Source organism: Chelon labrosus, assembly GCF_963514085.1.
Source record: "Chelon labrosus genome assembly, chromosome: 9".
In the NCBI taxonomy this organism is placed as follows: Eukaryota; Metazoa; Chordata; class Actinopteri; order Mugiliformes; family Mugilidae; genus Chelon; species Chelon labrosus.
Window position 1 is genome coordinate 14,557,748 of NC_140359.1, and position 27,088 is coordinate 14,584,835.

Below are 27,088 nucleotides of genomic sequence, written 5' to 3' on the forward strand. Positions count from 1 at the left end.
ACTGCATCAACTGCAAGATGACAAATGTTGGACAAAGACAAGTTTTTTGGCTTTTTATTTATAGGAGTCTCTTCTATATATAAATATGCATTGTCTTTACAGTCAGTGATTAAAGGATTTTTCAGCAAATGGTAAAATATTGAGATTTACACAATAAATTATGGTCTCAACTGATCGCAGAGTTGAACATTTATAGTTGGATATGATCTTGAGGAAGAGGTATCGGACAGCTTCGAAGTGTAGGACGCGTGTCTCATCACTTCTTGCAGAGGACACGCTTCTTCAGTATCAAAGGATATCCTGAGTAAAAGCAGTCGTGACAGAAACCTCACTGAAAACTAGCAGGTCCACATCAAAAATGAGCTACAGTGTTCCTTCATTGTCTCCGTACATGTAGTATCAATGACAGACAGAGGTGTGCATTTGGAAAAAGAAAATAAAAGTGCATGTTCACACATCCAAATCTGTGTTTACATTAGGTAGCCCTCCCACCTAAGAGACGTCCTCAGAGGAAAAATATTTCTCACAGAAATCATATCCAATGTCCAAAGTGCCTTTAAGTCGAGAGCCAGTGCATTGTCGCGCCGCTCCGTGCTTCATCCAAAAATCCAGTAACTGTCTTTTCTCACTTTGCTTTACAGCAGCTCTTTGCCAGGGCCACAAATAACAGCCCGGTTAGGAAAAGTTGGCCACTTTAACCGCACCAGAGTCTCTGTGGCCTCGTTGGCTCCAGATTCGAGCCCGCTCATGTGAGTGCCTTCCTCGTCCGTGTTGGCTGCGGCTACAAGCTAAGGCTTGTGTCCTTTGTCGGGACGCTGTTCCTCTTCACCTGGGGCCGAGATGCCATCATAGATTCACTGTAAACATTTCACATCAGCTGCAAATGTTGCGGCTGAGTGTCTCTTACTTCCTTCGGGTCAGCAGAAAAAAAAACTAAACATTTAAAAGAAATGCATGTATCTACCCTCCCTCTCTCCACAGTCCTTTTTGTGTAGGTCATGAAAACGGTATACATTTATAAAACATAAAGGCGCTGTGTTGATGCATGGTCTAAAAAGCAACACTCATTTCAGCTTGAGCACGTTACACGTTACGTCACATGGTTCTTACAATGTCCATCCGTGTGACTTCGCTGGGTTTTCCTTTTAGTCCGTCAACCAGTGGGAATCTCAATATTTTCATGTGTTGTTGGCAAAAACAAGTGGCAACATGGATCTAGCAGCACTGAAAGTGGAGTCAACCGCCAGACTGGCCTGTCCAATGGAGCGTGGCGATTGTCTTATGCTGGGCAGGAGAAAATGAAGTTTGTAACGCTGTTCGTTTCACTGTGAAACAAAGAAAAGAAACGTAGTTTAGTTGTTTTCTACCAAGCAAAAACAAAGCTAATCAACATCTAACGGTACCCGGTGTAACAAATTAAAGAAGAACTCACCAAGTAGATATCCAGAACAGATCCGTCGTCACGATCTATGTCCACATCCATGGTGCTCTGCTCGGAAGTGAGGCAGATAGCGCTGTCCTCCAGGGTAAACGTGGAGCTGGATCCAGCGTCTTCTCTGAAACAGAGAAAAAAAAAAACATATTTTCACATTAACTCGGAGATTATTGTCTGCGTCAAAGGCGGCTAACATGAAGCAGCTGCATGAGCAGAAGGAATGAAAAACAAATCACACACCACCGCAGAGACATCAAAGAGACGAAGAGACGGGCCGACTGCAGACAGGACGGTGTGACCTGTCTGGCGTCCGGAGGCCGCTGGAGGTCTCATAGTCTCAAAAATGTCTCGCAGGAAGAGAACAAAATCTCCTGGAGATTAGCCGGATTTGACCGCAATGCATGAAACCCTTGCTGGGAGAGTGTGCACTACAAATGGTCCCATGCTGCATGTGATGAATTTAAGTGAATTATTCTAGAAAAATACTCCCCTTGTACGTCAAGTAAGTTACAGGGAAGAAACGTGCCAGATTAGAAACAAATAATAGCATATAGACTGATCAGCCACAACATTAAAACCACTAAGAGAAGAATGTTGACCGTCTTGTGACGATTCAATGTTGTGCTGGGAAACTTTTGGACCTGGCATTCATGTGGATGTTACTTAGACATGTACCACCCACCTAGACCAGACCAGACACCCCCACCCCATAGCAATGACACTCCTTGATGGCAGCAGCCATCCCCAGCAGGATGCAGCCTGACACAGGAACACACACAAAAACCTCAACCCACAGGGGAGGGGCCATACATTTCACTGTGCATTGTATAACTGTACATGTGACAAATAAAACCTTAATCTCATCTATCTTATCTTAGGACCCAAAGGCCCCCACTAACAACATCCTGCTGCCGGACACCACAGGACACCCTCAGAAGGCCCATGTCCATTCTCTGATGAGGCACAACTGTTTTGAAGGCACAAGGGAGACCTATACAATATTAGGAAGGTGGTCATAATGTTATGCCTGATCGGTTAAGATCCAGTGAGCCTTTTGTCAGTCCTGTCTCTCTTTTACGTTTCCTGGCTCCACCACTAGGGGGCAACAGGACAACAGTGTTTTCCTTGTACTGTATGTTCAACATCAGGTGACTCCCTGGTGAATTGAGGAATGTCCTTTAACCTCTTTATGGCAAATAATGTGGAGTTCAAAGACAAAATGAAATCCCTTAGAGAGAGTACAAGGAACATGAAGTTGCAGAGATAAACAGAGTAAGAGAGATAATGGTAAACAACAGCTTTATTAAAAAAAAACAGCGCTGACGCAACCAGACACAAGGTGCTACCAGTCTAACAGGCCGACCAGCTGTCAGACTGATATTTACTCTCCACTGTGCCGCTTGTCCTGTTTTTGTCGCCGCCTTTGTGCCGCATAATGGCACCTAGTATGACTGTGTCAGAGCTGCTGTTTAAATATTTACGAAAACAGTTGACAGAACAATGTCAGGGCAGCGGCAGGTGACCGATGAGAGGACAAGACCGGGCGAAGGCGCACAATAGCGCCTCAGAAAGCAAAGCCGAACCCGACACTGACGGACGGGAGGAGAGGTGAAAGATGGAAAACACACAGAGGACAAAGGACGAGGCGTTCAGAAGCTTTCAGCGAGGGGGGAAATGAAAGCGCTCAGACAGTAGTTAGACGTGTGACCGAGTGTGTCAAAAGTGCAGTAAAACCTGTTAATGTAAAACTTCAACTGCACTTGATTTCGAAATATAAAATGAGGCAATCCATAATTTGAAAAGGGCTTCAACTATTAGTCAGTGTGGAACTGCTGAACTTTAAAACAGAGGCTTTCCTGCATGAAAGAAATTTTGAATTAATTTGAACAGGAAGTTTTTTGTACTCCTACTTTGACTGTCCATATGTTACGTAGGGAGGGTATGTTGGATGCAAATTTGCCACGACAGCTGAGTCACCTGCTCCATGACGCACCGACAGGACCATGTGACTCAAGAGCACAGGTGACAAGAACGTGGGAGTGTCTGAGCGGGTGTGTTGGCCGTGCCTTTATTCCTGCCCTTGAGGCGACGTGTTTTTAAGGAGATAAGCCAAACATGTCAGCATAATAGAATAAACTAAAAAATTAGCCGGGGAGCGGAAAGAGGGAAAAGCAGGTGTACCTCTCTTCTGTTTGATTTTCCACGTTTACAAAGATGGAGGAGGTGGAGATCGTTCCCATGGAGGAGCCCTCGTAGAAGGACGGGCTGGCGGGGACCAGATCGGGGCGCAGACACGAGCCGAACACAGCTGGGGAGAGACAAAATCACATGCATGTGACGATGTGAGGGGACATTTTCACTTCCACGCGGAGGGCTTAGCGCTGGCACATTTCAAACTGCGCGTCCCCTAGTTGGATTTCTGTTCTAAACGCGTCTCCGAGCACCGAGATAAGACTCTTTCGACCTTTGACATGCCATTCAGACGCACACATTTTCAGCTTATCACAAGGGAGGGTGTCCCGCAGAGTGGTTCTAGCCAAGATGAGCAAGAGGAACAGCACAATCTGTGGACCTGCCCTTTAACCGAGAAAACCTATCACCAGGAATTCCTGGAAGACTATAAATTATTATTCAGTCAATATGACGAACGCAGACGTGTGGATGAGAGAGAGTTGTTCTCGTGATTACTTCCCATTTTCCGTCGCTGTTGGAGTTCAACGTTTAACGAATCTCAGTGAGAATTCAAGTTCGGATGAAACCGACCGACACACTTCAAAGCAAAAGTGATTTTCTCTGTGATTTAGTACCCATAAGGCACGAGGTCAGGAAGCGTAACAACACATATTGCTATACTGTATGTTGCGACACAGCTGGCGCTCACTTCTAAAATTACACATGACCCCGTGACCACTCTTCCTGCGCCGCGTCCACGCCCTTGTTTCTTCCGGTGCGCCGTTGCCTAACACCCCTCTATCCCAGGAAGGGTCTGACGCATCATCCCACTCTTCACCGCCATTCGGCCGATTTATGCGCCTTCCCGCGCCGCGGCCGGATTGCGATCGTTGGTGAGATTAAAAAGGGACGGGGGAGCAGAAGCCACGCCTGCGCTCCACACAAACACTGCACCTGAAGGGATGCCAGTAACAAGGTAGTCTGCCCATCAAGGCCGAACACCGCATCGAACTGGGACAGGCTACCCTTCAGGGGCAGCGCTGAGAGGACAGCATTTTTATGGCCCGAGCAAAAACGGCTGCTAATGGGCCTCGAGTGTTTCTAAAAAGCTCTAATAAGCCACAAAAAAAAAGTGAAACGGCCACTTGATACGCTTAATGGTAAAATGCCAAGAGCATTTATGTTCGCTCACACAATCAGGTTCCAAACAAGCCCATTAATAATTCAGGCACTTCTATGAATATCCCTGAATGTTGCCAAACATCCACAATATGCTCATCTTACAAACAAGCTATATGAGTAACCTGCTTAGCAGTGGACTGGATGCTGTAAGGTTTTCCTTAAAAAAACTTTTGCGTACCTTGTCCGTCCAGACTGGCCAGACTGCGGGCCCCTCCCAGCCGATCCCTCCTGTCCTCTTCGTGCCTCTCATCTGCCTGCGATGAAAGGATCTCCTGTGAGGACGACTTCAGAGCGGGGATGGAAGTGCGAGTCCTCTTTGAAGGGGAGAATCGAAGTGCTGCGGAGAGAGGGAAAAAAACAAAAAAAAAAAGCAGCATATTAGGCAGGGAGAGGAAAGAAAGGATGGACACATTTGGGGAAGGAGAGGCCGAGGAGAAGATAATTAGGGGAGATAAAGGTAAGAGACTGAAGCAATGTTCGCACACAATGAAACCCCGGCGCCCTGGCTCCCAAATTAGCCGTTAATAAACTGTTAAAATGCAAAAACGACACAAGTGTCCCCTAAGCTGTCCTTATTCATGCCTCACTAGCTGGGCATGAAATGAAATCCTTTCCTGTCATCTCCCTGACTTGACTTGGCAATGGTTAGTGGCACGGCTAAATCCTCAAATCATCGCTTCAGCCTTGTTAATTTTCCACAGGGGGTGTCCTGAATGGTTATGTAACATTTGTTACTATATTTTCTGTTGATGTGGAGTTTGAATCCGGTTTCTGGACTGCACCTGCTGTCACACCCTCTACGCTGAGAACAGAAAGAGTTCATAAAAAAATCTGAACAACTGCGATACCTTAACGCCTAAAAACAGGGGAATCAAAGTCTTCTTTATTAGTTTACTGGACTTAACTCAGTGGTGTGTGACTATGTGTTTCTTTGCTGCCACAACGCAAGCTCAATCTGTTTTGCATGACCTGTGCACGTGATAAAAATGAACAGTGAGCCATTTCATATCGTTAAATTAAATAACACTTAACGTGTGTGCACACAATGGGTCGTGCCGCTCAAGCGATCGTCTAGCTGGAAGGATATTAAAAGGGAGGAATATTCCAGTTAATGTTCCAGTTATAAGAAGTGACTTATCTTTATCCCTAGTGACTCACAAATAACCAGCAACGCCCAATAAAAACTGCAGACGGATTCCCTCTCCTTAGCTGGACAGGATTTCCCACTTTCCACTTCACCTATCACCTCCTTCCCCTTTTTGAAGTTTCACATGCGCGAATGTGATGAGCCCGCAGACTTACGCTGAGTCTTCCTGAAGACCCGTGTGCTCATGAACTTGAGGAAGCGGCTGGCGTAAAACCCAGGCCGGTGGACCGAGACGGAGTCCTGGGGACACGTGAGAGAAAAAGGTCAGGGCGATGAGACCGACCAAATAAAAGGCTCATTCATAAAAGCGTCAGCGTCGGATTTGGTGCAGGCTATCAACTTACGCCATCGTACACCAGGGCTTTCCACGAGTGCTCCAACTTCTTAATGAATCTGGGGAGAAACAGGACAAGAGGAAGACTCGTCACAGACATGTGTGCTTTCACAGAAACTTCCCCTTTAGCTTGATCAAACCTGAGATGCTTCCTCCTTTCCTTCTAGTTTATTTTCTATACTTTTAGTAAAAAATAAAGTTTTAAATTATGTAACTTTTGATTTATCTCTGGGTGAGGCAAGCAACCACAAACACAGATAAATGGTCGGGTGTTGGGTCTATTCATCTTTCCTGACCTGATCTCACCTCACCCACGCGTTGTGCATCTGATGCCACGGCGCACGAGGCTGACAAAGATTTATGTGTTTTTAAATTTTCACTATCTGGAAAAGCCGATAAGCCAAAAGGCTTTGCCCGACTCTCTTTCACTCAAGACAAAAAAATTAATAAATCAATGTGTAAATAAAGAAGACTGATATGCATCTTAGCAGATATAAGTCTCTGTCGGGTGGAGAAAAACACTCAAGTCCTTTTAGGACGTGTGGTAAAACGTCTTATAGCTCTTTCCTCACCATCAATCCTGTCACGCTGTCATACTGAGCCATTGCCTAAGTTTTTAACTGTTTCCACATCTTTCTCGGTTACTGATGACCCAACTAATTTTGCAGCAATTTGCAGAAATGCTTCAACGTTCGCAGCCAGTTCTGCACGTCAGATGTCAAAAGCCAAAAAAATCCACTTTCAGTTCACATTTATTAGAAACGAGTTGGATTTAATCCCATACCTGTATGACTGTAGAATATCTATGATACCCAGGTAGATGAGCAGCTTTTCTTCTTTATGTGTCTTGGCGGGGATCCCACCCATCCTAAAGCAGTAAAAACAACAGTGAGAGAATAGCTACTGTTCCACGGCGAGGCTCGAAGCGCTGCACAAATAAAAGGTCGCCGCGGTTTTACAAGTGTTTGTAAAAGAGGCCCTTACAGTATTTACATTCGTGAGTATTGCTGTAAATACACAGTACGGTGACTGTGTTTGTATTTGTGTAGCTATGGTTATGTGAGAGCCCGACAGTGTGTACACTCTTTGAGAGTCCTGTATGAGAGGTATAAGCGCCCGGTTGTATAACTGTGTATGTGAGAGCAAAAAGTGGAGATACAGACGCACAGAGGCGGAGTGTGTATGTTCAAATATGTGCACATAATATGAGTGTGTGTGCGTGCCCCCTCCTCCTCCAGCTGAGCCAACTCACGTGTCGTCTGTGGTGAGGGCTTCAGCAGCCTTCCCGTCTCCTTGGATGGACTCCATGGCGGTGGAGTAAAGCACCCTCTGACCCACAGGCCTCCTACCGTCGCCCCCCGCCTGGCCCGGCTCGCCCCCCTCTCTGTGGTCTAAGACGTGCACACCCAGGAGCAGACTGTAGTCCATGATCTTAAAGCTCTCCAGCACCTGTTTGAAGTTACAAGAAAAGCAGTTTTAATAGATATGCAGTCCATTATTATCCGTGCCTACATGGGCAGACTTGTCCGTAATTGAAACTGAAGCCTAACCCTGAGTTCTCACCAACACGTTGTGAATAAAACTGTAATTTTTATATCACAATCTAAAGTGTTTTGCATGGTTAGGAGCTGTCCTGCCAGATCCCAAACAGAAAATATACAGGCATTATAAACTGTTTTGAGAAACATGTGTTTTTTCCAAACCCTCCCAAACACTTCCAACACCCAGCACACGTTCATAGCCCAAAGACCACAAAAGCTAGCAAACCCAAATCCCTGTTTAAGCCTGTCCCGAGCTAAATAAACAAGGTGTTTCTCCACAGCGAGCCAAGTGTTACACATTGACCCGTCTCAGGAGCCTTTTGACAATTTTCCCAGAGACTCCGTGACTTCATGTCTCCCGGTTCTCAAGTAAAGCGGTCTTGCGTCAAGACATGGGCAGGGAGAGGTTGATCTGCGGGGCAAGGTCACTACCACGTAGACAGGCTTATCTTATGACCTAGACTGGAAAATAAAACTATCGCGCTAGCCTAGGTTTTATATTTCTGGACTTGAAACCATTTACTTTTGCAAATAACGACGTCAGAAAGCAGGAGTCAAACGTTCATGTAGCTCTTTTCAGACCTTAAATCTCTCTCTTCCTCAGCAGCTTTAATGCATGTAAATGACAAATGGTCTTGTATTTATGTGGCACCTTTCTTCCTATTGGTACCCAAAGCGCACACCAATCCACTAGGAACAGCTTGAGTGTCTTGTTAAGGAAACAAACAGCCAACACTCTTGTTTGTGGAGCTCTACCTAATGAGCCACACCCGCCTATGTAAATACATAAATACAGTATATTCAGTGCGTGTGGAGTTGACAGACTACAAAGAGGAAACTGTCACGGTATTGACTTTTTAATATTTTCTGTAACCCTGTTTGGCTTTCCTTTCGTTTCCTGTTTTTATTTTGTAACCGTCTTCCTTGGTGTTTCATGTCTTGCTTCACTTCCTGTTTTCCCTGTGATTATATGACTGGTTTCTCCTTGTGTGTTCCTCCCTCATTCCTCCCCTTGTGTATGCATCCAATTAATTAGGAGACGTCTGCCTAAAGACGAAACTGCAAAAAATCAAATCAAATAACTACTGATACTTTCATTCTACTAAGTCTCGGTCCAGTGCTTGCATGAATGCGTGTTGTCGTTTCAAAGGAGATATTACTGGTGTTGGCTGTAAATCCAGTTTTAATCTGCAATAGAAGCGGCTGAAGTACAGAGTCATTCATATGCACATGCATGACAACACGCAAACACGAAACAGACTGGATGACTGACTCAAACGAACACTGGGGCTTTTGTCCGAGCGATGCCTTTTCCATATCAACAATTTGCATCCCCTCAGCCGAACTCCCCCAGCCTATTCAAACGGCAGCGATTATGAATAGAGCCATACGCACCGTGCTGCCTACAGTAAGCCATTACTGCGTGTCCTGGCCCCAGCTTTCCCCGGCGAACAATCGGACGGTCACAACAGATAGAAAACCGCTAGATTTCTGTGTTATTTGTGCAAAAGCCTTCTTTGGATTCTGAATAAATACTGCACGGAGTGTAATATTACTGATCCTGTGAGGCCAAAGGGACAATCCAGTATTTTGGTCTCTCCGCTGAGAAAACTGTCCTCAGCTTGGTTTTTCCTTATAATGAAAGGGAGAGTCTAAAAATACTGTATACCAGCACTCCTGTAGGAAGCACACTTTGTCACAGCGTTCTTTGATCCTCAGCAAACCTTTCTCAGTATATTCCATCCTGAAGCACTCCTCCACCCATCCATCTTTGTGCCAGTAGTGAGGCTAGAGAGCTCCACATAGTGCTGGCTCACATGGCCCGTATTGCACTTCTACACAGGAAGCTTTCTTAAGTCTGTGCTCAGAGGACAGGACACAGCCACTGCCTCCGAGATTAAACTCACTATATGAGTCCAGATCAATCAATGCAATGTTCTTGGTAAAGCATGCATTCGTAATCTATGAATACAATCTACTGCCAGATACGGCGCTTAGATTTTGTGCATTTAATCTTGTTACTTGTCCAGGCTTGTAAAGAATTTGTTAATTACCAATTCTCATCCTAAATTAAAACCAGTCCACCACCAAATCGCTCCATTCGTCTTATTTTTCGTCATCTACTCCAAAGATAAAACCTCAGATCTAATGATAATGTAAATCTGACCGAACATTCATTCATTCTTTCCATTAATAAGGTTAGAAAATGTGGAGTTTCTCGCAGCAACGCTGTATTAGATTACATCAGAGCGATGTTCCAGTTCACATTTAATAACATAATCATTCCACATTCCACACTGGTACGAAAACCCAGATCAAATAAATCAGAGACCATTTTCATATAATTCAATAAATGCCATAAATTCCAGCTCCTCTGATGTTTATTTTTTACTCTACTCTCGGCTTGATCACATGGCTGAGAGGAGCTAAAGACGGTAAACAGCTAAACCATTCACACCATGCATGCAGTGGTGTGAATGTACCTGTACTTGAAATTAAACCATTTTTGTATCATTAGTATTCAAACCGAGCTCAAACGTTCGATGACGAAGTCTCCGCCGTCAAAGACATGCCGTGAGCAAAACTCTCTTAACAGTTTGAGACCGTCACAGCAGCGTTGTCGTAAGGTTCGTATCACTGACGGCAACTGGGACGCTCTTCTCTGTTACATATCACACACACTCGCAGCCGACGTCACGCTCACTCTACAATAAACCCTCTCTGCCTGGAGTTCAACATGAATTATTAATGCGTTGCGTTGATTTGGCATTTGGGGAGCTGCAGATTAATGGAGAGGAGAGACCTAAAAGGATGAGAGGGTATTCTGCGTTTCCATGTAGCAGAAATATCTGACATGTTCTCACCACTCTGCACTTTCAGCTCAACTCTGACCAGCCACATTCCTTTGAAACAAAAACCAGAGTGCTACAAGCTCTGGAAAAAAAAACAAAAAAACAGATTTTATTATTTCCACCACCTGTTCTATTATAAGACAACAATCCCTTCCACTTCCTCGTTCCCTCCAGTCCCCTCACCCCACTGTTGCTTGGCTTCTGCCGACCCTTCCTCTGTGTTTTTCGGTGCGCAGCCTCTCCTGGGGTGACGGGGTTAGCTGCTTACTCATGGAAATGTTCAGAGTTTCTGCTTAGAGGGCACTTTGTTTCCCGCTTAGGAGGCGAGCGCAGGAAGCCATGACAATAACAAACTACACAGCACAGGGTCCCTAACAGCTGCTGCTAAACACTCTCACTTACAGAGATTCACACACACTTCACACACGTTACACGTGCGATGTAAATGCCCACATGTGGCATTTAGACTTGCATGTCTGGGGCACTCTTGGGCAAGCTTGTAAACCCAAGTCTGCTGCCAGGTTAAACATTAAGGAAGCACTGACTTAGCAAGAGGGGAGGATGTCACTTAGCCTTCAGTCTGCTTAGGAAAACATTACAAAGAAAACAGGGAACATTGAGAAAGTCAGCATATTGGTTAATGATGATGAGAAAGGCCATAACCCGAGGAGGTCACATGACATTCCTCCGAATTTACGGCGGCGTCACAAGATCCAGGTTTATCCGAAAGCTTGTGATCGAGACTCTAAAGGTGGGAAAGCAGCAGTTGTTCACACTTGTTTACACGCGTTTATTTCCACTTTCCCGAAAGAAGCAACACTAAACTACACAGTGGCACAACCTGAAAATTTAATTTGACACAAAACAAGTCCTTTTATGTGCAGTTTAAATTTAGCTTTTCTGTAGCACACGAGGAGAAAATTGCCTTGACATGAGTGCTCTGTTACCTAACAGGCTAAACTAAATATGCCCACTGGCTCACAATGTTCATTACCGCTAACTCCTATCCACGCGCCGATCATTCACCGTCGGAGATAAAAATATCAAGGTCCTTTCATCCCGACCGCTAAAAACTGAAACATTTAACTCGACCCTGGTGAAGTGGAAGTCATTATGTCGTCGTTCAGGTCTTGCAGGTTGGCCGGGCCCAGCAGGAACTCAGTCAGGAAGACGTTCTTCCTTCCACACTCACAGCAACATCCTCGTCGGATTCAAGGTTAAATATAAGATCTGAAACAACGGGCTCTCTAATCCCATCATCATTATCTCAAATCACTGTCTGGAAGTCATATTGGCATCACCTGACAATCCCGAGAGGCCTTTAACTTTGTCCTCATAACAGGGCAGGAACGTCACCGCACATTAAGCCGAGCCACACGTTCAGTTATGCAAGTTGAAGGATTTTTTTTTTAAGTCTTCGCCCCATTACGATTAAACTAAATGGAGTTGGAATAAGTGTTTGATGCTTTTAAAGAACAGTTACTTATAGCAAACCCTGGATAATGGCTCTATGTTAAACTGTTAGGGGTTGACATGTATGACACGCAATGTAAAGAAGTTTCATGAGGAACTACTTGTTTTGAGAGTCACAGTCTCTGTGTCGTTGCAATTGTAAAGAAGATGCAAATCAGCAATGCACAAGTTATGTCCTGTGTCTTTTGTTTTTCAAAACCCTGCAAATGTGGTGCGCAAACACGTCAGCAAAATCTGATACGACACAACCCTCAGCGTCTACTACGAGGCTGCTTTTGATGTCTCTGCGCTGATGTAACATTGATAGGAAAAAGACACGAAACGATAAAGCCTGTGAGTCATTTCTGATAAATTATTCCGAGTGTTTTCAATGCTCCTGAAAGCTTTTAAAAAGTGGTGAATCATGTCTCTTACTAAACTCCTCCCGCAGACAGCCCCCCAACCCCCCGGCGTGTGCATTTAAACAGGCAAGAATGTGAGCCTTTCGATTGGACGACTATCTTTGGAGCGAGCTCTGTGTCTCTCACGCTACCAGGATCATGTCTTAATCACATTCGGTGTTTGGAGAGCTGTCATGTTCTGAAACGCAGCCGTGAAGGGAGAGGAGAACACAGACCCGGGGCGACAACACGCAGTGGAAACACGGCGCTTCCCCCTTTGGCAAACACATGGAAAATTCTCCTTTCAAAACATCGTGTCCCGTCTAAACCGCTCAAACACTATCCCAGAGTAGCACGTCACGTGAATATGCTACACGGCTGCATGTGTTTAAGCTTCCATAATTGGTTACGAGACTGAAAAGGTCAGTGATATCCCTTCAACAGCTACAGTATGTCCCAGGTTCAAACCAAGCTGCTCTAAACTCATATTTATCACATGAGGTAATGTAAAAGTGTGGCTTTGCTGCACACAGTTCAACATGTTTTACAGCAATAAAATGTAACAGAAATTGAATAATCAATATTATCCTATGCTTCCTTATTTGTTTGCAGTTTCCTTGTGTGAATTCATTTGCATATTATTCCCAAACTTCCTGTTGTGGCATGACTTTGCTATTTCAGTCTGGCGAGCAGACAGAGGCAAGAATGAGCACGCGCTCTGCACGCTGACGAAACCACCTACCCGACAGTCTCTCTGCAGAGTCTTCATCAGGTTGTTGTACGTCTCTGTGTCAAAGTAAAGCCCCTCCTCGTGCATGTCCTCAAAGTCCAGGTCTTTGTAGGTCGGACACGCCTTCTCTCTCTCTTTCCTGGACGCTCGCCTCTTGTACGTGGATCCTTTCAGATCGTATTTGTAGTGCATTTTGACGGAGCGAGGCAGCACGTTGTTCATCACCACCAGTCGGATGTTGATGCCTCCGGACTGGATGCAGTACAGGCCGTAAAACTTGGGCAGCAGCGTGCGTGGATTCTGGTTCAAGTTCTGTGAATTTAGAAAAGAAAGAGCGCATGTAAAATATAGTGATTTATTACACACAAATTATCTGATACATTCCTGGTAATACTGTATCTTAATGTACATATACAACAACCAGGCATAACATTATGACCACTGTCAGGAGAAGTGAATAATATTGACCATCTTGCGACAGTACAATGTTCTGCTGGGAAACTTCTGGACCTGGCATTCATGTGGATGTAACTTAGACATGTACCACCCACCTAGATCAGACCAGGTACCCCCACCCCATAGGAATGACACCCTCCTTGATGGCAGCAGCCATCCCCAGCAGGATGCAGACATGGCGGCCAAGTTAATTCTGCCATCTGACCAGACAGATGACACATCAAAACAGGGTGAAGTGACGTTTCTTACCATGTAGTATCCAGGTAGCAGTCTCTGGAGAAACTTGGCCTCTTTGTGCTGGACAGTTTTAATGATGAACTCATCATCGCTGGTCAGGTAGAAGAGAGAGCCGCTGGCCCCCGGGTTGGTCAGCTCAATCAGAGGCTCATTAACCAGGGAGTACTGAGGAAGGAAAGACAGAAACAAACCAATTAAACTTTTCATGTACTGTATAATCACCAGTTAGACCAAGCAAAAGCAACTCTAAACCCTACTGTGCAGATTGTTATGAGAGAAGGTCTAAAAAAAACACTACAACACTACACAGACACAGTTTCAGTATTTAAAAATTTGCAGTAGTAAAATTTTACTGGCCTAGGGTTATTTACATAGAGTGTTAAAATATAAAAAGCAAAAGGGGTTGTGTTTTTAAATACAAATTCAAATTCAAATATAGTTTATTAAGTGGCTTTTTATATGTTGGTGGCCAATCTGGACACTGACACAAAATGAGTGTTCACAGATGTGTAATTGTTGACAAAGATGGACAAATATCTTAATTGTGCCAGAAGGTTATAAACATCCCAAGTAGTAAAGCACAAAACGTACAGGTAACATCTAATTCCTCTCCATAACCCCTGTGCGTTAATCAAGAGAGTTTGTTCAAAGCTGCAAAGCTGGCAGATGGAAAAAAACATCTGGGATCTGGGATATGTTTGATGTGTTAATGATCAGTTATTTTGTTTAATATGCGACTAAAATTCTTCCACTCTGCTACGAAGGTTTTCCACAGAGGGATTTGCTTCCATTTACCCATAACAGCAACAGTGACACAGTTGACACAGATAACAGGCACTAGAACGGGGGTTGAGGTAAAGGCTCTGAGCAGGCCAGGCACGTTTCACCTCACTGAATGGACAAAACCCATCGATCAGGCATAACATTATGACCACCTTTCTTATATTGTGTAGGTCTCCCTTGAGGGGAGGGGCCTCTGTGGATAATCCCACAGATACTTGATCAGTTTGGGAGCTAGTGAATTTGGAGGCCAGGTCAACACCTTCTGCTATTTTTCATGTTTTTTCAGTTGTTCCTAAAACATTTTTGTGCGTGTTCCTGTGTCAGGCTGCATCCTGCTGGGGATGGTTGCTACCATTAACGAGAGTCATTGTCATGACGCGGGTGCCTGGTCTGGTCTAGGTGGGTGGTACATGTCTAAGTAACATCCACATGAATGCCAGGTCCAAAAGTTTCCCAGCGGAACATTGTATTGTCACAAGATGGTCAATGTCACCAGCAAAGCCTACTCTGCTGGCCTAAGCCTTATCAAAACCACTGACCCATTAATCTTATTAAATTATTCCCAGTAGACTATTCTTTTAATTTTATGGCTTGTTTGTCTCTCGGCTGCAGTGCTTCTGCCAGCGTAACTTTGCATTGGAGCTTTTATCCAATCATATTTCAGCCTTCATGTGTTGCTGGAATCAAAGGGCGGCTGAAGCTTGAAATACACTGACTTGTTTCTAAGTTCTGGTGAGTATAATTAATTATGTTTACATAATTTATGCATATTTTTGACATTTTATTGGGTCGACATTGATGCTTCTGCTGGATTTGACGTATGTGGCGCAGCTGTGGCTACAGTGAGTTGTTCTAAGGGAGTTTCTTGCTTTAGTAATGGCATTCATCTCGCTATATGAGATACCCGTCTACGATGCAACATCCTGTTTTATTGCGTATCCTATGTTGTTGATGGTTTCTAAAGCAGTGGCGTCATAACGACTGCATTAAGACATGTTTTGAATAAGGTTGGAGGTCATTGGAGGTCTAGGTGGAAAATGCACGGCCTGCCACTGGATAATATTATTTACCTTTCCTGTCAGCGGTTTTAATATTGTGGCTGATCGGTGTAAGTTCTTCATGGACCTGGCTTAGAGCACAGTGGATCATAACAGGGTTCCTGTGGTAGCGTGGAGCCAAATCTAAACCATGAAACCATCCCCAAACCATAAGTATACATAAATATATGGTCATCCACATACTTTTGGTCATTTAGTATACTTTCTTGTATACTTCTTCTGTCTACATTTATTGTATTGTTCCATTCGTCGTAGAGATGCCAGTCCTGCTTCCCATCAGTCCACTGTTTATCTGTTTGCCAAACTTTTTTCTATCTGTGGACATTTATTGCTAAGAAACAGCCAAACAAGCCAGACAACATGGACAGAAGCTCCTCAGCTAAAGATAATGGGAGCAATTACTCCTTGTGCTGTGTCTCACACAAAAAAAAACCCAAAAAAAAAACTACAACAGATCGAGGGCATTTCACCCCAAAGTGGCAATCAGCGTGTGACAGAGAGTCTGTGAGAGCATTAGACTGTAGAGGCGCGTTAATCAGTGCGTTATGAGAGCAACGTGTTCAGAAGAGAAACACTGGAGGCATCTGCTCTCCCTCTCTGGAGGCTCTTCCACCGATGACCCTCCGCAGTTAATGTTGAGTTACCGGCACAAGCTCATCCCTAGTATATTGCATTTGCATTCAGGATAATGTGGACATGTGTAGTCCCCTTAGACTCTGCTCGATGGCCCCTGTCTGAATGGATTCATCATCACATCAAGGACGTAAACCATTAGCACATCCTCTACGCTGCTGTTCTTCACTTTATCCTCCACTTAACGCCTTGAAGTTACATCCCTGTCTCTCTTCTGGAGCCTTTTGTCTTTCTCTTATTCAGAAATAAATTTGGCGTTCAAAAGCAAACGCCATCACGACAGGATAAAGACCGAACAAAATCACACAAAGTCTAATTTCATTCCAATCAAGGAGAGCGCACGTAGAGCAGCGATGAACGCAGCAACAAGGTACGGAATTACATAACAATGCAGAGCACGCATTCAAAGGATTCGACAGGGCTTTCTTTTAATGTGCGTCGTGAGTAAATCAGACATTCAGGGAGCATTTCCCGAGATCAAAACAAGCCCAAAAACTGTGAATCACCAAAACGCTTCTATTGAAAAGGTCTGTCCCCTGCAAACACACAAGACTTTTCATCTGCTGGGACATGACAGCTTCGTCTGCTGATTTCCTTCAAACATTTACTGCGTGCTGATTAGATTAGTCGTAATTAGGGCGTGCACTGTCATTAGCTCCTGTGCCTACGCTGCCAAAATGTTTAGCCTCAAACTTGTCCTCACACGGTGCGCGCCATAAAACACCCACGAGTCAATAAAATTTCATGGATTTCTGCGACAGCGGAGCACAAAGTGAGGCGAAAGACAGTGCGCATTCGTTCAAGACAGACACGGTCAACAGTTCTTCTTCATGAGACTGCATGTGACGCCTTGCTTGCATTTGACATCTTACAACCGAGTCTATTAAGAAGATCTATGGGATGAAAGTAGCAGTATCAAATAGGGTAACAGTGACAAAATCTGTCCAGACAGCGTTTTTATGGGGTAAGGTTAAGGTGTGGCTTTCTTTTCCAAGCACAGAGCCAAGGCTTTGGGTTAGAGTTTGTTCCTTTAAGTTTAGGAGATAATTATTCTTTCTGGATCATGATTGTTTCTTTCCTCACTAGGACTGCGTGGGCGCTTGATTTGATTGGGCTTCTAAACTTCCTACCCACAACCAGAGCCGCATGACATTTTGCAAATTAGTTAGCCACGGTGTGGTCCGTGAGTGTGAACGCGCGTGGGGTTTAACTCTTACCAGGTAGTCGTCCGGCTTGATGCCGAAGAGATCTCTGAAGTAGCGGAAGGCCAGAGGGGCGTACGTCTTGAAGCGGAAGTCGGGATAATGATGCGCTGGGGTCAAGTTGCTTCCCTCGCTGGTATGAGTGATGAAACCCAGAGAGAGAAAAAAGAAAGAGGAGAAAACAGGTACATTGGATAACGTTTCCAACTGTGACTCAAATAAAAAACATTACGTAAGTAAAACATATCGGTGTTGGTCACGTAGACAAACACTCGCAGAGGCAAGGACAAAACACCTCATCTCTTAGCCAGGGTATCTGTTGACTCTTAAGTTTAGAAGTATAATTCGCTCTATTCATGCACGAACAGGCGTCAGTAAAGATATCTATGGGAACCAAGATTCACCAGCATTGTGCTGTCAAACAGGCCTGTATAGAGTTCTTCGCCTAGAGACCGAAGATGGCTCCGATTACTGGATCTAAACAAAACCAAACAACACATGAGCCTCGACCGAGAGGGTGAAAAAAGAACTAGGGACAAGGTTAAGAAACACACACACACACACACACACACACACACAATAACCTACATTTTGTTGTCTTGACTGGCCAATGAGACTTTCTCAGACGGGCTTGGACAAAGGGTGACCCTGTTTTGTAACTATCCAGTGTTCATGGGGAACACCACGGCGCTGGGGTTAGCCCGCCTGATGTGGTCAGAGTGAGTCGGACTTTTATCAGATAAACCCGCTGGAATCAGTTTAGTTGGCCCCATAGTAGATGTGGAACTAGGTTAATGAAGGTTTTTGCTTTCCAGGGCACCTCTAAATCTGGTTACTTGGACGATGTTCTGGGTAAAGAGGCTATTGTGCTGTTGTTTCCTGCGGGTACAACACTCAGTAATGGTATACAGCCGAGCAACTGCCATGTAACACTACACCTGTGATTACTCTACAGTGAAATGTGACTGCTTTGCTTAGTGTGTGAGGCCGACAACAATTGTCTGTCATCAGTGACTGACGGTCCATGTAACGCACGCTGGAAAACATTTAGCAGGAAATGTACACCAGTCATGCATAACATTACGACCACTTTCCTAATATTGTGTAGGTCTCCCTTGTGCCTCCAAAACAGTTGTGACTCATCAGAGAATGGAGATGGGCCTTCTGAGGGTGTCCTGTGGTGTCTGGCAACAGGACGTTGTTAGTGGGGGCCTTTGGGTCAATGTTATTCACTTAACTTTGTAGTCATAATGTTGTGGCTGATCAGTGTATGCACTCAGTATAATCAGGGAGCTATCTATCTTCCAATGGAAAGATGCCGTGCTGGTTGTCAGAGATATATGCACTGAGCAAAACAAAACTGAACTGAGAGTGTGGGTGGGAGTCAAAGTGATGTGCGACATCTCCAGCCACCCAAAACCAGACTGACAGGACAAACAACAGAAGCAAAACCCTACAGAGAAGAAGAACAACAAGAAGAGGGAGAAGAGTGGCGAGAGGGTGGGAGGCAATAAAAGCATCTGAGAGCCGTCTCCTTCGCTCGGCCGCTCTCTCAGGGTAGTACGTCAGGAAAGAAAGAGCTTGTGTTTTGTGAGCCATTACAGAACAGAAACGTTTAGAGAATAAAGAGACAAATGGTTATGTCAGACACTAGACGTAAGACATCAATTTCCCCTCCCTGTCGATTATGTTTTGTTTGTTGTGTCTTGCGTAACTTTTGTTTTTTCCTAATCACACAACCTTGATTTTTTTATCGCTTTGCTCTACTCCAGTTCTTGGCGAAAAGTCGGCCCCCGGAGATAAGACGTATCTTTCATTTTATTTCAGCGTTATGTTGAACATTAATGTGGGTGATGCAACAGGCTCGCTTTAGACTACTCATACTTTGCACTTCAGCGTCTCGACAAGCTACGCCAGGATTTTCATACACTGAGAGGCAAAGAGAGTAAAGGTTAACGTGTCTGCCAAGAGCAGGTTTGCATAAACCTTAGTGAGTTTGCATATCCTGGTGCAGCGTCTCAAAGGTAAACCACAAAGCGCTTCCTGACATGACTAGAAAATATCTTCCTGAAGCTTCAAGAAAGTCTTGGATGATTCAAGTGAACGCCTTTTGCTTGACTGCTGCTAATCAGATTTCTTTTTAAATAAATTGTTGCATGCTTAAATAGATAAGGAGACATTCAATATACTCTGTCAGTAAACACGGCAAATGAGGAGATCCTCCGAATTAATTGCAAAACCAGATACAGCAAGTGTCAGAGCCTCAGCTGTGTGTCAGTCTACGCATGAGTCACACTTTCAAAGAATCCCTGGGTCTGCTTTAGATTATATAAAATGTTCCTTTAAGCTGGTGATGTAATTTTGAAGATGGCCTGAGATGACAGAGGGTCCACACGCTGACGTATGGTTTGCACTGTGGCAGTAAGAGGCACGCAGTAAGCTGATTTCACAGTTCTTGGCAGGATAATCCACCAGAATAGTTTCATCTCTGCAGCTAGAATGGCCAACTTTGCAGTGTTGATAAATGATGATGGTGGTAGTTTGTGGTCGTAGCATAATTTCTTTGGACGCCAGCTTCTGCAGATTCCACTGAATGTAATATTATTTAATGCAAGACCCAGACGTATAATATTTGAGCGTGCAGACAGGCAAAGCTTGGTCCTTAGGCTTTTTCCATTCATTCACTTTGCAGAAACAAGCAAGCAACAGCCAAAGAGCGGCCTCTTACCACCTACATGTAATCTGCTTTTATGAACCAGCGCTCTGATTCACGAGCTCCTGCAAATGAATAACCTTGAGCTTATGCAAAAGTCTGGCTCTTATTCTGATGACTATGCTCTAACCTTCACTCAGTGAATAGCGTAACAGTAAGTGTCCTGCTATGTGCGTATGCACTTTACGACTCTCAGAGGCTTGACGCTGTGTGGAACAGACCTGGGCAGAAAGACGCTCTCCACCACGTAGAAGTCTTGCATAAGCACGTCTCTGTCAGGCTTGGAGGTGAGGTTGCCCACTGTGTAGCCAATGCCGAGCTGAATGGCCCCCTTCAAGGCTGATGACGTGGTCTTGACGGGAAAATGGAAGAGACGACACATTAACACGGTTGCCGTAGTTGCAGCACACTGTCACTGCTATCAACATTACGTGCGCTATTTGATGTAAATATGCAGGCAGGAAGGATTTTTACCAATTTTGAACTGCGACAAAGACCTTTTGTGAGGTACAGTTCCGCAGAATAATTTCCACACAACTGCTCTTACAGTCTGGGACACAAACCTACTTGTATTCTTGTTGTGTGCGAGCAGAAACCAAAAAAAACAAAACACATTTGACTGAACGTGAACAGAGGTAGCTTCTGTGGAAAACCTTATAATGGTCAAACGCTGCCATAAGTAGTGACGTCTAGAGTTTTAAAAACAAGTAAAGAAAACAAGTGAGACCAGCACTTGACTGGGCTCTGGCAGCTGGCCCTGGCAGGGGTCAGGACATTATGTGCCACAGAAGGACATTTTGAGGACTCAAGTGACTCAGACACGAAGGCCTTTTGGACTCGTTGGCTCCAAACAGCTGCATTCCAAAATAAATGTTGTGGGACCAGGTTCGTGTTCACCGTGAGAGGGAAATAAAAACCAAACACAGTGAGAGTCTTGTGCTTTACCTTCTTGTATGTCTTCTCTCTGCTCCGGGGCCCTCCCATCCCATTTTCTGTTGTTGTTGACATCTGAAAGAACCAGAAAATAATGGGAATAAAAATCTCATTGTATTTGAAAGATTATTGATTTGATTTAAAATAGAAGAACAACTTCTAACAGAGCTCAGTCTTACTTTTCTCAGTGAAAAGCTGTGCCTGACAAACAGCAATCAGGACGACAGCTCTTGATTGTCCGGTTGAGCAATCATCAGGAGTTTTAGATCCCTCTGGGGACCCTCTGCAATAGGACGGGTACACAGTGTGTTACCATTACATAACAGAAAATGAATAAAAGAGGGTGATAAAACTGTCACAGACTCTGCATCACAGTAAATTAGGCTGGTCCAAAGTTGAGAAGGAGCGCGCTAAATACAAGAGGGAGCACGTCCACGAGCAAAGTCTCCTTAATTAACTGCGATACACTTGTGTGCTTTCCAGTTTGAGGCCATTTTATTGCCATCACCCTCCCATTAATCTCTGCATGACAGGAGAGGCAATTTTGCTTGTCACCCATGACTCATGAAATGCGTGTGTAATCCAATATCTTCTTATTAAGGTCTTTCCTGCTCATCACTTCAGCACAACTCACATTGTGCGTGCATACTTGCATCTTCCAGTTCTTCATCAGCTCTGGCTCCTTGAGTTTTCCTTTCATATTTCAGGCAGTGCAGAATAACTCCTCATGAAGAGGCAGAGCTGCAGAGTGTGTGGGAATGAGGTGTATCCCTGGGGCTGAAAACGATCTGTGGGCACTGCCCGGCTTTTCAGAACAACCAAGTCCTCACTGAGCTACAAAACACCAGTCTGTCTCGTTTCCAGACATGTTCCCCATGAGTCCTGTTTCCTTCTCTTTCTTTTCCTTGTCCGCTGGGCCCCTTCATTCTCCAGAGAAGACAACGCTGAGTGACACAAGTTAATGAAACTGTGCCTCGGTGTCTGTCTTCTGAATGAGCAGGAAATAAGGAGGAAAAGGAGGGAAGAGAGCGGCAAAGACGGAACAGAAATGCCGGCAAAACTTTGACGAGCCACGGCAAGCCTGCAGTCACTACACCACCTGCATATAAATGCACCTGCCGGTCTCAGAGCGCTGCGTATCGCGCGGTGTCTTTCCGCTTCATCAGGACTTGCAGTGCCACGTCCTCACCTGTTCTCTGACCAAGAGTCTCAACCTCATCAAAACTAATTCTGTTTTACGGAGACTGTACACCTCTCAAGGGAAGCAAAATCCTCACAAGGCACTTTTATTTTGGAACTCTAATTACCTTATATACAGTAATTGCGACTTTGCAGTTTGTGCGTGTAACTTGTGAATTAAAACACCAAGTCGGCTTGGTAAAAATAGCATCCACATGTATAAATGTGCTTTTAGTTGTCCACGTGCACTGATTTGGATATTAAAATAATGCAGCAGACGCAAACCTGTTATCTCCAGACCGGTTCCTTATCTGTGCACCAGCCTTTCTGTTGCCATACACACAAAGTCAACACCAGATATGTTCTAGCTGGAGGCACACCTCCCAGTCAGAACTGTTTGTCTTTCTTTGGCTCTTTGCATAATTTATATGTTTTCTATCACCTTTAAAATAACATCCAGCCCACACAAACCCGTACCATATGAAAATTACGTTTGTCCCGACACCTTAACCAAAGCTATGAAACCCTTTTATTGATCTGTGTCAGTGGGGAATGGAATCTGTGTAATGAGGTGTTGATCCACCTGAGTTATTACACTGTATGACCGGCTACGAGCTCTGAACCTGAGGAATGTTAATAAGCCTGCAGCCAGGCCTGTCTGCCTCTCATCTGAGCCCTGGCCGGAGTGTCAATGTCAAAACAAATTGTGTGGATCTCCCTCTCTCTCTCCCTGTCCCTCTCTCTCACCTCACCCCACAATCGGGCCGGTACTCTGACAGACTGTTTCCAGAACAATCCATGAGAGGCCCGCAGCTGCAATGAACAACAGCAGGTCTCTTGTTCACCTCTCAACAAAAGAGAGGCAGACAGATGGATGGACGCACAAAAAAAGATGGATGGAGTCTTACCACATACGCTCCTATTCGCAAATACCACTCGCATATACTCGCAAAACAAGAGCGCAGTAGTACACTGTTACACACACGTAAAATAATACCTTGAGAGTCACAATTACGTTAGAGTGTTCCACAAATATAAAAAACGCACCGCTGTCAGATCAATGCCTCAGTGGATGTTTTGCGGTCTGAAGGAGTAACAAATGGGTAAAAGGATCCCAGTGATCAATAAAAGGGAAACTGGATACAGGAGTCTAAACCTGACTAAAACCTCTTAGGACTGGGTTGTGTACAGGAGGATGAGTTGTGGGTAGTCTATTTCTGTGCCTGCGTGAAAGTCAACCAAGGTCACAGGCTTTATGTGTTACAGTAAAACTAATTACACTCTAGACAAACCTCCAGACAAACAAATAAACTGTATACAGACAAAAAAAAGCTGTCTGCAAGTTTCTTGGGAAACACTTTTACTGCGACTGCACCGCTGTCAAAATCCAGACTTGAATTTTGACAAAGACACATGTACTTTATGCACTAAATCTTTCCTACTGGTGAAACACATTGTAAGTTCTGTTGTTCGAAGGTGGCACATAAATAAACTTTACTTACTCGCCTTTTCATTCAGTTATCGACTCTATTCCTACTTGTCTTCACGCCCTTGTCAGCAGCCCTCCCACCCTTCAAACAAACACAGTTGGGAGCAGATCAAATACTGGTTCTACGGCTATATCTCCTCCATGGTTTCACTGCCAAGAGTGCCAGTCGTCCCCCTGTGGAAGGCAAATAGCTACTCTGTGGCCAAGCAGTCCTGGCAAGGAAAATATGTAGCCAACAGCAGACATGGGCCGTCTGGTATGATAATGATGCAGATCGAATAAATCTGAACTGTCAAAAAGTCTACGTAGCTGTGGAAACATTCCTTCAATGATCCCAGTGAGGAAAGCAGTGGTCATAATAATTAAGGCAGGAGTCAGACAGATCAATCAACTCATCTCCAACCACGCTACACAGGCGTTTCAGAAAAATGATTTAACTCCACCCATTGAGAGGAGAGCAGCCTTTTTTAAACCAACCGACCATGATATGATATCAGGGCTGAGAGGAGCGTTCCTATCACCAGGACACAGATACCACATATAGGGTCCTCTTTGTTCTGCTTTGCTTCAGTCCCCAGATACTATTGGATTACTGCAGCAGATTGGAGACATAATAGAGAATCAATAGCAGAGCAGCAATGCAGAGCACTGAGGACCGGACTACCGGCCTTTCATGACCCCCACGGCGGCCGACAGACATGTTAGATAAGCAAAGAGATCTGGATTTGGATGGATACAATCAAGAAGATGCATGGTTAGTCAGCTTAGCTCTGCCTGAAGGGGATCGGCTTCATCAACTTAACTGCGCTCATCCTTGACCAGGGCTTAGGGAAACTCAGCAGTTCAATTTTACAGTTGACTTGGTGTCTTTTTAAAAGGAAAAACTCCACATCCCTGGATCATGTTCAGCACTGGCAACTCCACCAAAATAATAAAAATAACTCCAAAACAAAACTCCAACTTTCCTTGCAGTATGCTGCACGTACTGTATACTGTATGTCATTTGGTGTATGGAGCCCAACCATATAAAACAGTTGTTTGTGTGAAATGGGTCACGTTCTGTTATGGATTGGGAAAAAAAAAAACACTGAATGTGTGGAGTTCACTACCCAAGCAAGCCTATCAGATAAACAAAAACGTGCTGAGAATGTCTCTGAGACAGGCAGAAGAGGGGGCGGTGACAACAAGTAAGCACAAAGTAAAATTTATGCACAATTTATACACAAAAAAACATGGAGGTCTTCTGGCTCAGTAGAGGCACAGCAGGCAGGTATTATTCTGGACTGTTTTGGTCTGTCCTGTTCCATATTTCAGTTTATCCTCCGGGGACATGTTTGTTTTCATCATTTCTCTGGGGGGACATACTGTGATTCAGCTTCAGAGAAGTGTCCACTTACACCGGCCAAGGATGGTTTGTGTACAGTGCATGTGCTAGTGGAGGCCCTATGTCTAAATGAGAATAAATGTCTCAAGCCATGCTAGCGGTTGATTGGATTAACAAGACAAAGATTAATGGTATTACTATTTGCGGGGGTAGAATGTAAGTGACGTCAAAGGAAGCCTGGTTTACCAGTTAAATCAAATGATCTAGTAATATTTATCATGGATAAATGTAAGGAGTGCACAATTAGTCCACTTAGTGTAATACTGAATGTATGGCATATTGAAACGCCAAGGAAACGCTTCACATTATACATAGAAATGATGTTATAGTCTCTGTACAAGGATTTAGTTTCCAGAAGAGCTAATCTGGTTTAAAAATGCCTTAATTCATACAACGATCAGACATAACATTATGACCACCTCCCTGATATTGTGTAGGTCTCCCTTGTGCCTCCTAAACAGTTGTGACTCATCAGAGAACGGACATGGTCCTTCTGAGGGTGTCCTGTGGTGTCTGGGAACGGGATGTTGTTAGTGGGGGCCTTTAAGTCCTATGGGTTGAGGGGAGGAGCCTCTGTGGATCATCCCACAGATGCTTGATCAGTTCGGGATCTAGTGAATTTGGAGGCCAGGTTCATGTTTTTTTGAGTTGTTCCTAAACCGTTTTTGTGTGTGTGCTTGTGTCAGGCTGCATCCTGCTGGGGATGCTAAGGGGTGGGGGAGCCTGATCTGGTCAAGGTGGGTGGTACATGTCTAAGTAACATCCACATTAATGCCAGATCCTAAGGTTTCCCAGCAGAGCATTGTACTGTCACAAGATGGTCAATGTTTTTAACATCTCCTGTCAGTGGTTTTATTGTTGTGGCTGATTTTAGCAGTGTATTTTAGCAACATAATGCTGCAAGGAGATGCATAACACGGATGTAGAGAAAGGGAGCTTGCAGCGCCGAAAACATTTTTAATGCATCACACTGTGCAGAGGGTACACTGTGTACTGAGCACAGCATCTTCTCAGTCTGAAAACTTAAGTTTTTAGTTTTACTGGGTTTAATCTGTGATACATACCACCGACCACTCAACTCTAGACATTTTATGTGTGCATTAGGATGGTGTTTGACCTTTGGAGACATCTAATGAAGAGAAACCAAAGTTGGGGAGGGGGGCAACACCAACAGAGTGCTGACCTTTCAGATGTGACATGAACAGAAGGATTGGCTTGGTGGAGGTGGGGGAATGAAAAATACGTGGGAGGACAATAAGAGTGTCAAATAGAGACACAAAAGATGTTAAATATTTGTCCTCTCATGATTTCTGCATTCGGTTTACAGTAGGACCACATGCCGAGTATTTTCCTTGCAGTATACAGCAGAAAAAAAGTATACGGCAATAACAGCACAGTACACAGTCCGATTTGGAACCGATATATTTGATTCAGTGAGATGCTCTGAACAACAGAAACCCAAGACTCAGTCTGTGTGTTTGTAATTCAGAGAACGTCTCACTCCAGTCCCGCTCTGCATGAGAAGCAGTGAGGAGGAGGTCACCCTCTGTGTCCAGAGTCACATGATTTCAGCTGAGGGAATGGAGGGGGTGAGCGAAACATAGAGATGAGTATATGGAAAGAAAACAGAGACGGTGTTCTCTAAAGAAGCAGAGAGAGGCTGCCCTGTGCAGCACGCCACTCTCTGAGGCGAGGACTCATTACAGCGGCCTTATTATGTTCAACCACTGTGATATCTACGCAAGCCAGCCTCAGCTCCTAGCGTCACTGCCCAC

At 44.5% G+C, this 27,088-nt stretch overlaps 1 protein-coding gene across 1 annotated transcript in view; it reads right to left on the minus strand.

Annotated features, from left to right (window-relative positions):
* Nucleotides 1-54: 54 nt before the first annotated feature.
* Nucleotides 55-27,088, minus strand: part of pip5k1bb (phosphatidylinositol-4-phosphate 5-kinase, type I, beta b) — a 32,868-nt gene continuing 5,834 nt past the window's right edge. The window contains exons 2-15 of the mRNA XM_084551951.1: nt 21,441-21,544; nt 21,274-21,336; nt 20,550-20,680; nt 17,631-17,748; nt 13,952-14,104; nt 13,259-13,558; nt 7,523-7,719; nt 7,055-7,138; nt 6,281-6,329; nt 6,092-6,176; nt 4,968-5,126; nt 3,617-3,743; nt 1,433-1,556; nt 55-1,325 (exon numbers count right to left, since the gene is read on the minus strand). Of these exons, the coding sequence (XP_084408077.1) occupies nt 1,323-1,325; nt 1,433-1,556; nt 3,617-3,743; nt 4,968-5,126; nt 6,092-6,176; nt 6,281-6,329; nt 7,055-7,138; nt 7,523-7,719; nt 13,259-13,558; nt 13,952-14,104; nt 17,631-17,748; nt 20,550-20,680; nt 21,274-21,336 (1,593 nt within the window). The 5' untranslated portion in view covers nt 21,441-21,544 and the 3' untranslated portion in view covers nt 55-1,322. The remainder of the gene's footprint in view (nt 1,326-1,432; nt 1,557-3,616; nt 3,744-4,967; nt 5,127-6,091; nt 6,177-6,280; nt 6,330-7,054; nt 7,139-7,522; nt 7,720-13,258; nt 13,559-13,951; nt 14,105-17,630; nt 17,749-20,549; nt 20,681-21,273; nt 21,337-21,440; nt 21,545-27,088) is intronic.